Raw genomic sequence first — 12,655 nt, 5'->3', positions numbered from 1 at the left:
CAAAGAGGAACCTAATAGGAGAGCAGAGTGAGGAAGTTTGAGACCAATGGGAGTGAGGGGAGGAACAAGTGAGGAGTGAGCAAGATAAGGCCCAGATAGAGGAGAGTTACTAGAGGCAAAGGGAGTGGTCAGAGTAAGGGGAGGAACAGAGGGACAGACAAGGGAAGGGACAGGAAGGGAAGGAGGACCTGAGAGGCAAGACAGATGGGGTGGGGGCGTGCCGAGCATGTGCGTGACGTCCGAGGAGGCGGAGCATGGGGAAGGTGCACTGGAGGATCCAGGAGCAGAGAGAAGAAGGGGAGGAGCAGAGGGATGGACAGGGGAAGGGTCAGGCAAGGAGGGAGAAGCGGGGAGGCGGAGTTGACGGGACCCGAGCGGCGACACGCAAGGAGCGTGTGCCGCATCAGCGGAGTCAGGTGCCTGGCGCCAACCAATGGCGGCTTGGGTGCGCACCCGTAGGGCTGACGCGCATGGGCAGGGAAAGCAGCCAGCAGCGGGGAATGCCGCCGGGGAGCCCGAATGGCCCGAGAAAAAGGTAAGGATGTGCTGGACGCGGGTATACCCGTAGCGCGGATCCTTACATACTACCCCACGCTATTATTATATAGCCACGTGTACTCTTATTGTTTCGGATGTTGTAAGGATATCACTTTGAGTCCCAATATCACGGTCATTTATGTGAGGTTTATATCACTTTGACTGCCCAATTCGGAGCATCTCCTAGTGTAGTGATTGCATAGACCTCATCCCCATTACATCCTTACACACCAACCACTCAGCAGGACTGGTTTAACCAAGGGGATTTTATTTACATTGCATTTTATCACTATTGTGTTTGTCATTTAGTATATGTGTTAATAAAATGTTATTTTTACATTTTTGTATACATTAGTGGGATCTTTTGGGACCACTTCAGTTTTCAGCTGCTATTGATGTTCCAAATATTTACCTTACAGTAATTTGCAGCCAAATATACTGTTATACACAGGTAGAGTGCGTACATATAGGCACCTCTAGCTATTTGTCAATGTAATTACCGGAATGCTTGTGTAAAGTCTTTTGTGACTCTACTGTATATTATATGAAGGACAAACTTAAGGTAGCTCAAGCATGTAGTCTGTTTCATATTGCCTTATGATAATAATGCATGTTTATTTCTAGGATGGTGTGTAATGCTTTTTAAAAACATTTACTGGAAGGTAAAATGGATGAAGAAAAATTGTTTTGACTACTGGAAAAGGCCGCAGACTCTGATAGAAAACACAAAAAGTACAGATGAATTTGTATTTAATATCTGTGTTTGTTATTGTTCCAGTAGGAAGGTTTTCAATGGCATTGCCACTGGTTTCATGTACAGAAGTTCTCAGCAAAGCGAATCTTCACAGAAACTATTCCTGGAAATCTCAGATCTCTTAATTCGTTTTAAGTGAAGCCAACTTTTTTCCCCCTCCAACGGAACTTCAGTAACTACTTCTACGAATAAATATAGATAAAAGAAAAGTCTTAATAGCAAATCACAAATCATGTGGAAGAAAGGAAACGAATAAACCGTCACACGTCTTTAATAAAACAAGCTGATGCTCTTATTCGGTCTGGTTACATGTTCTAGTTTTTAACAAGGCAGCAAAAAAAGAAAAAAAATACCGTGATCTGAATTGTAAACTCTAGCAACTTCTAATTACATATGATACATGCTGCACCTTACATCATTATAAATGTGCCACAGTGTGAAGTACACAGGGCAATACAGAGACAGTACAGTGATACAAGCTTAAGCATAAAAACATTGGGATAATTATGGTGGGAAATGCATATTGTTATTGGTCATTCTCAATCATTTTACACGTTTGACTTATCAGTAAAGAGTATGTTGTCATTTCTTCTCATGATAAGAAATAAACGCAAAAGTTTGCTTTACATTTCTGAAAAAAAAAAAAAAAAACAGGGGTGCTATCACTACACCTAAACTGGGAAGGACACTGTTAATATTGATCAAAGCAACATGCTTCAAGGAGGGTCTTAGAGAGAACAGCTTTTGGTTTGAAGAAACAGAAATATTCGCCTCCTCTGAAAAAGGAGAGTAGTCTGACTTCCTGCACTGCCAATCTGCAGGGTGTACTTTCTCCAGGGTTTTAACTAGGAGTCGCACTAGTCCATCTGTACATATTGTTCAGGAGATTGAGGGAGGAACAGACGTGTTCACACAAGCAGCCTGCAGGGGAGAACACAGAGCTGCAGCCTGGCTGCCACATTCACACAGCACATTCACTCCTGCTCAGCAACACACATTACTCCACCAGGAAAAGGGGTATTCTATCAGGTACAGAGGGAAACAAGGGGGAGCAGGATCCATCCCGTCTGCGCAGAGACACGTGCCAAGGAGCAGGAACCAAAGCTGCCACATTAAAACAACCAGAGGAAGAAAAGAATAGTGACGTTGACCATCAAAAACCAAGGCAGCCCTGTCCAAACCCCTCAGCAACAAAAAGAACCCAACAACTTTGTATCTGCTGGCAGTTTGTAGCAGTCGCTTGGTTGTTGGAGGAGGAGGGGGAGAAATCGCCTTAGGATAAACAAGTGTGTAAAGGGAGAGGAGGGGGCAAAAGACCGCACGTATCCGGTGGGAATTCCTCAAGCAACAAGTGAGGAGGGAAGCGGCAGCAGCAGAGCTGTGTTTGCGGGGATCACTGTGACTGCTGCGCCTCTCACTACTTTTATACTCTTTTTGGGAAAGCTTTGTTGAGGGAAATAATGAGGAACGTTTGGATACTTCTTACCTTTGGCTTGATCGGCTGCGTGTCCGGGCACACGGTGAGTGTACCATGTTGTTCCCATTGCTGGGCAAGTCACAGTGTTGCATTTCTCCCCCCCCCCCCCCCCTGTATTTGAGTAGCGTGCCTGCACTATGAATATACAAGGAGGAATATGAGGTCCCCTGAATACAGCCGGTGATTGGCGTTTTTATTCATGGAGTTAGCAGCAGTTAAGATCCTGAAGCTAAAATGGAAAATCTCGGGGGATAACATGAATTGTTGGAATAAGATGAGTTATAATGCCCCAAACGACATAGAGCCGCACTATAAATGGTATAAATGTGGGTGAGCTAATTTCTGGGGGGAGGGGTTGGATTAGTGTGGCATTAAAGACAATCGGCAAAGGCTTTGCCTGAAATCCCAATTGCATAAAATCAAATAAAGTTGTCCTATTTGCATTTGTAACTCCAATCATTGTTGTGAATACATACACATATCCAGCAATTAAGCAACTTGAATGTATATTTTCCCCCTCTTACACTACAGTAAATCCACTTTTTTTTTTTTAATAACACTGACTAATTAGTTTCAATGTTATGTACCTAGATGTTTTGTTTGTTACATCTGTATTTGTTTATTAACCACTGCCGCTGACATACTGCAATATAAGGCAATCACGGGAATAGCTGTACAAACCGACCCTCTCCAGAAAGCAGCCGCTGCCTGAGCTTTGATCACAAGGACATGCATTTCACTTTTCTTTGGGGTGTGTGTGTGTGTGTGTGTGTGTGTGTGTGTGTGTGTTCCTAAGCGCGTGTGGGAATCAGGTGGGGTCTGTAATGCACCGGTGTGTTTCTATGCTTGATGTGATTGCCAAACGTGCAGCAATTGAACAGGAGCTCACTACCGAAGTAAAGTTTTTGAGTGCACCTTCCTTCCCACAAGGTTTTGTTTTTTTGGGGGTAAGGGGGGGCAGACCTTTATTCAAAGCACAGTGTGTTTCGGGTTATATCTCCTGGTTGATCTGTTTAACGCCATACTGTCACATTTTGCCAGCACCTGTGGAACTGTTTGCCTGTTTCCAAAGTTAGTTACCCTAACTTTGCAGTCTCGGCTAATAGCAAAAAAGGCAGGGTAGGTGGGATCGGCTTGTTGGTCCTTTCTACCATGTGGTAAAATAACAGAGTAGGTGGCATACTTTTTTTTTTTTTTTTTATTGGACCAACAAATAGTTGATATGTTACAAGATTTCATAACTTGTAGGGTTCTTCATCAGGCATCAACTGGATCCACCCATCCCAGAGAGCACAATATATCGCCCTGGAATGCAGAGTGCATCCTGTTTTCTCTTCTGGAACTCGAACCTAAATGAGGAGAGAACTCTTCTGGGATTCCAAAGTAACGGTGTGAAGGTGATACAAACCCAAAAGGAAATTTACAGCTGATGCCATTTTGAGGAGCTTATATACGTTTTTCAGTCATTAATTATCATTACTTTAATTTTGTAGTCTCCCTCACTTCAGCTGCTTTTATGATGTTTTAATGCTCCCCTCCCCCCCCCTCTTACTCCCCTGCCAAGCCTCATCAACTCCAGATTCTCCTTTGTTGACAGAGAGAACCAGCAGAGCAGTACAGATTGAAAAGTTGCCTTGAGGCTGACATTATTATTATGTATTATCCTGTATTTCTAGGGCTCAAACATTTTTCGCAGTGCTGTACAATGTGGGGCTCTAAACAAAATACTTAAAACATAATTAAACAATTGGCAATGAGGATCCTGCTCAGAAAAGCTTTCAATCTAAAATAATTGGGAAAGTAATAACACAGGGATAGACGGGAGTGGATTTCCACCTAGCATGGTCTTAACCGTAAACTTGTCAGAATGGTACTGGGTAGGCCTCTTTAAAGGCGTTTTTGAGGGAACATCTGAAAGTGTGAAGGGTAAGGAGGGGTGCAAGCCCTTGAGGTGGAAATTAGCAGAAGATATGAGGAGGAGGAGAGCATTAGATGTCATTTGTGATCCACAGCAATTCACAATTTATCCTTCTTATTGTTGCTCTGTTTCTACATTTTTTTTTCTTTTAACAACTGCTACATTAGCAACATAAAGTTGGGTGGGTTTTATTTGGATTGGTGATTTGGAGAGTAAACACATCCTTTTTAGACTGTACTGATGCAATTGCAGCATCCATGTTGAACATCCTCCCCCAAGAAGCTACAAGTAGCTATTGGGATCTTTCCTCCCAGTAGCTGGTAATCTCCACGGAGGCCTCCTCTTTACTCCTTCATTCTCAGTTGAGTAACAATTTCTGGACATTGAACAATCTGCTATAATTACAGTAAGAAACTATTGATATACCATATGGTACGGCGACCTGACCCCTGCACTACATGAGATCAAGGCTCTGGAGTTAAATGAGAAGTGCCACATAACTGCTGCAGAAGAATCATGTCATTGGATCAGTTACTTGCCACATGTTCAGTAGTAGTAGTCAAATACTCCAATATATATTTTCCTTACACTGTTATCAATAGCCAGAACTGGAAATATTATTATTTTATGGCATGGTAAACTGTTTTAATTGGTTGCTTTTCCACCTACTATACATCCCTTTTCTTGCAATTGTCATATTCTCAGACACCAATAGGAGGCTCCTCCCCAAACTTGACAACAGCAAGACGTCTGTTTTAAAAGTGTTATATATATTTTTTAATATACTTGTTTTCTTGTTTGTTTTGTATGCTTTATCATTAACAAATTCTTGTCTGGTTTTATTTTTTATTTTTATTTTTTTTATGGGGGGGTTATACTATGCCAGCCATGGTCTCCCAAAGAAGTAATGACTTTAATGTCTATAGATGAAGTTAATATTGGATCTTTAAAAAACAAAATAGTATTTTTCTTTAATTTCCTAGGGCTTATGCAAATATATATATTTTTTTTCCCCGTCTATGCTCCAACTTCAGAATTTTGCATTATTCATATGGTTTAACACGTTTCCAACACCATACAATAAGTTAAATAGAGACAGGGTTATTTTGACATGCAGTACAATAAGTTAAACATGAATGTGTTTGGATTGCCCACTTCAACATCCAAAATCGAAGCATTCGGTTTGCAAAAAAAAGTATTTATTTTCACACTTGCAGAAGAGGTTTTGAAGAAACAAATTTGTCAGAATATTCTTGGCAGCATGAAAAGAACATTGCACCTTCCAACAACTGTGAGCGCTCCATCCATTCCACAATGTGATCATGATGCAACTCTTTCACAAGAAAGTGTTATTCAGAACTCATGGCTGAAATCTGCTCATAACAAAGAAAAGAAGGCACTCAGCTGACAACTTGCATGCATACGACTAAGCCTGATTTAATATTCCACCTCTTACCAATACCAAATTGAGCACATACTGACTCATAACTGAAAACAGACTTCACAAACTTAAAAAATACAAAAAAAAAACCTGATACAATCTGTACTTTCCAATGGGGGGTGGGGGGGGAGGAATGCCCTCCCCATTGCAGTGACTCAGAAACACTTCTTCCTTTTTTTTTTTAACAGAAGTTCTGGAAGCAATTGAACAAAAATGGTGCCCCTAACCGCAAACCAGCTGCATTCCCATTACTTGGGGCATTCGTCTATTTACAACAAATGGGCTGGTCAGGTTGTTTTCAGATGAAAATCCGCACACTTCTATAGTGATTTGTTGCTGTTTCGGTGTTTATAAAATTACTGCCTCTTGCCCGTGTGTGTGTGTGTGTGTGTGTGTGTGTGTGTGTGTGTGTGTGTGTGTGTGTGTGTGTTCGTGTGTGTGTGTACACACATGCTCCAAGAGTATCTGGCTCCCAAATAATTGTGGTTAATTCTGCAATACAGCAGACTATAGATTGGTTCTGTATATAAATTAAAAACGCACACTTTTAAAATAGATATGTTGCTTCAGTAAAACATATCAGAATCTGCAATATAAGTGTTCAAAAATACTGTGATGCAGCCAGACCTAAGCCATAAGCGTAAAAGTCTTGAGATGGTCTGAAATATTATTTTGTTTGTTTTTATGCACTATTGCAACATTTTTAGTTTCTGCTGTTTTTTCTGGGCCAAAACTACTGCATATGATGCAGTGTAAGTCAGCGGTTCTGAAAGAAAGGACAATTTAGCTTTTAGTCACATTTTAACCTTAAAATTCCAAAGAGCTAAGTGTGTTTTTATATCATCTGAACCCCACCATGTTATAAGTGTAATGTAAACATCCTTTCCAAATGGGGAGGCCCAGGGGGCTGATTCTGTGAATCAAGAGTTTAGAGCTGTTACACTCTGCACTGCATTACTGTACATCGGGATGTCGCCACACTTCATTTTTACAGATTGGTCACTGTTTGCATTATTTAAAGAGGAAAAAAACATTAAAAAATGGGAATTCTGCTTCATGTCTCACATCTATCAGAGGCAGAGATTGAAAATCCATGTACGTTTCATGTGACCATTCCTTTAAGACATATCCATACAAAATCATTCATTGGTATGTGTCTCATAGTACCCATTGCTTTCAACTTCTGCTCCTGTCTGTTTCACACAACTCCTAGACTAAATCATTTAAGCAATCACCATTTGTCAATCCCTGATCCTGTTCTGCCCCCTACTTCAAAGTTTTACTCGCCCAATCTCGCATGTAATTCAGATGTCAGTGATATTGTTGGGGAGGGGCGTTCCTGGCACCCTATGACGTGTAGAGAGAGCATAGATAAACTAGTGAGGCCAGAGAGATCATGTTCTAGTATTTATCTAGGTGTCCGAATAGAAGGGGGTGGGGAATTTCAGTTATACATGTTAAAATTGACATGAAGCAAAAGGTGACGCTGTGTGCTCTCTTGCATATCATTTCCCAGAATCCCTGGCTGCAGTTTGAAGCATGCTATGCAAAGAGATAATTGGGAAAGACAGGGTTGCAGACCTGTCTGAGACATGTGAATGAATGTGCTCACAAGGGATATTTTTATTTACTGTAGTTAATTAAACAAAAGGTGATAATTTAAGGCCCTAATGGCTATGTGGTTTAGGGAGCCTTGTTCATCTCTGTTATATAGTCCCCTATATTTTTCAGCTTTTTATACATTTGGTTAATGGAATGTTAAAAACCCTAAAGCCATTACAAAGTTAGTTAGAAAAGTGAGGGATTAAAAGTACACATTTTCATTGATATGTTGAGCTATGACTTTATTTTTTTTTACACTTTAATTCTCTGTTTATATGACATCCTAGTTAGACTTTTTTTAAGTTGCAAACGAGGAGGAGCAGTTTTTTTTTTTTAATAATATATGAACGAGAAGCACGTTCTGAAAAGGTTTGCAAAAGAAACTTTTGTGATGAAGAATTAGGTCAGCTTTGATAAACATTCCATGAAACTTCTGTCTGTAAACACATTCTTTGAGTACAAGAGCGCCTCTATTTGAGAAACACACATGAGATGCCCAATCTGAACAGATGTTTTACAATTCCTTTTTCAACAGTGCTGCCTGGAATAATATTTTCAGCATGTTTTCAGGTTTTTTTGCCCCTCTGTATTCCAGTTTCATCAGATAACAAACTCCAAGTATAGCATTTTTATATTTTAAAGTACTAGTTACTCAAAAATCAGTCACATTAAACTACAATCTCTTTAAAGTAGTTGTTCTCAATCTTTTAAAACGGACCCTTCCCTAAAAGCATTTGTTTTGCCTTTGGGACTTTTGGTAATCGGTGTGCAAAGAAAGATAACTAAGATTTTGATCCCCTTACTTGGAATTCCACAAAGAGGATTATGTTAATTGTGTTATTTATACATGAAAACATTATTCTTTCACTTTTTGGTCCCCCTCTTTCTCTATTTGCCACTTGTGTGGTTTTTTTTTTACATTTTTATTATATCCCTCCTATTACTCTGAGCCCCTTGTAAGGGCTGGGACCCGCGTCGCGGGCGGCCGCACGAGCGTTCCCCACCATCAGGGGAATCCTCCTGCGCCGGTCCCAGTCCCCCCTCACTGCACAGCTCCCTACACGCTGTGACGCGTCAGCCGCCAGGGGATTCAAGAGAATTGTAATCCCAAGCGGCGACGCACCACGTGGTGTGGCTGTGAGCCAATGAGGAGAGGAGGCTGCGGGGAGGAGAGTGTGGAGGGAAAGCAGCGATTTAAAATAAATTCTGCAGCACCAAGGAAGTCCCCCTGCTCCCTCCCACAGACTCTCTCCTCTTTGGGGTGGGGGGAGAAACTTCCAATTCCCCCCCTGCTCCGATTCCCCCGGACTCCGATTCACCCCCCCCCACCCCGTGTGTATTTGTGAGTGCCTGTCTGTGTGTGTGTGTCTGTGTGTGTGAGGAGTTGAGGGGCTGAGGATTTGAGGGGCTCAGCGATTGAGGGGCTGAGGAGTTTAGGGGCTGAACGGCTGACGGGCGGTCCCGCCCCCTTACGTCATGGCCGTGGCCCCCCCCCCACGTCATGGCCGCGCCCCCCCCACCTGTTTTGGCCACGCCCCCCCCCCCCGCTCGCAAAAATGGTCCCTTTGGACCGGAAAAAGCCCCTAGTGCCTCTCCACGCGCCGCCTGTCTGCAGTGCGGGCGCGTGGTCTGAGGCAGCCTTAGACTTATGAGTCGCTCAGTTTGGGAAGCACTATCTTTGTCTGACTTGTGCATTTCCGGAGCTACGTTGCTGTTGCTTTGTGTATAAAGTTTGGTAGTAGGCATGCTTGTCGTCATCACGCAAGGTTCCTCCAATGCCTGCATTAAGAACCCTGTAATTGTCTGTCTGAGCCTCTCCTTCACCATGCTACTGTATGTAAACATTTTAAATAGTTCTTAGGACTTTCATTTTTCAGCATATATAATTGCTTGGCTTATGGGCGTGGATCTATGATATTTTTTAAATGAGATTTCACCCATCAACGCTTTGTAAGCACTTTTTGTTTAGTGGTGTATTTTGAAGTCCATTTAAAGAAGCAACTTAAAAAATAAACTTTTGTTTTTAATATACAGTACGCAGCATTTGATTACCTTTGTTGAAAAATTATTTCCTAATCTTCTGATCGATTTGGTTCTTTTGTGATCGATCAGCACAATTCTGTTTTCCCAGGGTTCACTAAATGCCTGCCTTTCAGTTTCAAATCAATCCTTCAGTCAGTGTAATTTAGCACATTCTGTTACCTTAGTAAATAAGGATACATTGTATCTATTATAACCGTTTGCAGCTCAAACTGCTGGGAATATTGGCAACAAATTATCACAAACGGGAAAGTGTTACAAGGATCTTGCACGGCTGGGGAGGTGCTAAACCCTGCTATAGAAATCAAAGGATGCTCAGTATATTAAAACTCATAAAAATTGCATTAAGAGCTGAATAAAAAAAAGAGTAAGTTTTATCTAATACTACAGAAATGGTTTATTTAAAAAACAAAACAAAAACGCACAGAATATTGCTTAGACCCCTTTAACCCCTTCATTGCTAAAGGCATACATGTCCAGTCTCCCTTTGGTTTCAGTCTCACTGATTTTTTTTTTTTACATCCGGGTTCTTATAGAGTTGCATGCAAGCTAACTCATAGAAGTCAATTTAATTCTTATTTTTCATTTATGGGTTAAAAAAATTGGATCTGGCTGCAACAGCCTTAAGGATAAATGTTTTCTTTATGACATTTTGGTAATTACTAGAGCTGGGCAGACTTGTATGAAACACTTTCCTAGATTTTTTTTAAGACCAAATTCAATTTCCCCACCCCCATCAAAATCCATCTGCGGATTGGGTACTTAAAAATCCAAGCGGATCCGAATCGGCCATTAAATGCATTTCGCCTTGAATTTAATATCACTGAAAATCAAAGAGGACTTCCACTTTAGGTGTGTGTGTGTGTATATCTATCTGTGCTAAAGTGCTCACCCAGTGATAAATGTGAATATTGTGACATGTATTACTAAAATAAGTATCTCGTTCCCAGGTAATAAATCTATTATCAATCTAGAAATAACAATAATGCTCCCAAACATGAGCATTATAAAATATTTTGGTAGCCAGTGGTTATAATGTGTAGCCAGCTTAAAAAGTATATATATTCCAGACAATATAAATATATATTTTAATTTTAGATTTAGTAAATAGATTTATATTCTGGAGATCGCACTTTTTACACACCCATTTTCTACATATCCCCTCAAACCTCCCTCCAAATAAATTAGGGGGAAAGGCCTGTGCTGAAAGAGGAGCAATGTAATGGGCAGAATTTCAGTGATTGGGGAGGCGTGGGGGGGAGGAGGAGAACCTGGCGGATTTGACTTTGTGAGACTGATCCGTGGCTGGAAGAAACTGACTTATCCGTGTCTGTTTCAGATTTGAGAAAATAAATGTGCCGATCTCTAATAATTGCAGCACGGCGGTGGTGGCGCTCGCTCCCTGCTTCTCCTTTACATGCTGTGAAGGTGCCAGTAAATAGAGCGATTAGAGAGAGTGTGTGTGTGTGTGTGTGTGTGTGTGTGTGTGTGTGTGTGTGTGTCTATCTCTCCTATCTATCCTATCCTACTTTTGGATATGTTCTGACTCTGATTGCTAAGATTGAGGCTCCATCCAATGGGTGAGATTTTCGCCAGAAAGAGTATGGAGTGTCGTACATTTTACAATACAATGTTCTGTGCCCAAAGCAAAGTGACTTAGCACTATTTGTACTATATCTGTCATTCTAAGCTGCAGCCCGTCTGAATGGGGCTTCAAATGTTTTAAGGCTTAGCACCGTTTAGCAAGTCTGAGCCCAAATGACTTTCTGCACGAGGTTACTAGGAACTGACACGGTGGTGCTTCAGTGATTTTCTTGTTTTATAAATGTAATTTAATCTCCTAGATTGCATTTCTGTCTGAAACTGATGTTAAGTTGGTTATTTGCTAGATCTTAACTTGCCTCATTGCATATTCCGAGATGGAATAAATAGTGTTTGTTACAACAGGAAACTGTTGGTGTTTTACACCTTCTTCTTTTTTTTTATTATGGCATGTTTCGGTTCAGCTACATATTTACAATGTCGGATCAAGTTGGCAGGTAAACTTGATAATGAAAGAGTCCAAATGATTTTGTAAATCCAAGCATATCATCAATTCATATAAATTATGGAATTGGATTGGATAACCTCCAGGGAGAACAATATACTGTCTGCATTTATAAATGTTTTATTGGGTTGGAAATGAAAGTTCTTTTTCACTGTTGGCAGAGTGTAAATACAAGTTTATTTCCACAGAAAGGCAGAATAATGCTAATTAAAGTTTTATTGCATATAAACACAATTATTGTGGCGGCCAGAAGGGATTTGCCATCATAAATATTGCATTACTGAAGTCCTGTTTTATATTTGCTGTTGGGTAAGAGGGATGTTAATGAATATAGTCATCCCTTTTTTTTTATCTCCAAAGGGAACTTTTTTATGCATGTTTTCATTGCCTTCATGTCCCCTGATTCTTAATAGAATTGGAACTTTTGGTAGGGGAAAAAAAATGTATCCAAATATGAACGAGAAATTACCCCTCTCAGAACTGAATAGCCACTATGACCTACTAGCTACGTCCTGCCCGCAGAGTGTACCCTAAATAACTACCTCTGTGTTTTTTATTATATAATATATATATTATTATTATTATTTTTTTAACGCATACTGGTGACGTTACAGGTATTGCTTCCTGGTTTTTAAAGTGGATTTAAAAGGTTATCTGTAACGCCTGTATGCCCGCAGACCTGGCCAGTCCCCAGTACTGAGGTGGTTAAGGGTATAACAGGCACCCACAGCAGTGTGGGCGTGCCCGGAGTGTGATAAGATGCGTTTCCGGGCCTGGTGAGAAAAGCGTTAACGATGTACTTGCTGAGTCCGGGGTGCCAGAAGTCGGAGGGTTAATGT

The 12,655-nt window shown here is 40.9% G+C and overlaps 1 protein-coding gene across 1 annotated transcript in view; it reads left to right on the top strand.

Moving 5' to 3' along the window:
* Positions 1-2,084: 2,084 nt before the first annotated feature.
* SDC2 (syndecan 2) overlaps positions 2,085-12,655 on the top strand; it is a 99,832-nt gene continuing 89,261 nt past the window's right edge. The window contains exon 1 of the mRNA XM_075582673.1: positions 2,085-2,811. Coding sequence (XP_075438788.1) covers positions 2,752-2,811 — 60 coding nt within the window. The 5' untranslated portion in view covers positions 2,085-2,751. The remainder of the gene's footprint in view (positions 2,812-12,655) is intronic.

This window comes from Ascaphus truei, chromosome 2, assembly GCF_040206685.1.
Source record: "Ascaphus truei isolate aAscTru1 chromosome 2, aAscTru1.hap1, whole genome shotgun sequence".
Classification (NCBI taxonomy): Eukaryota; Metazoa; Chordata; class Amphibia; order Anura; family Ascaphidae; genus Ascaphus; species Ascaphus truei.
The sequence above is the reverse complement of the archived record's forward strand: the minus strand, read 5'-3'. Positions and strand labels throughout refer to the sequence as shown.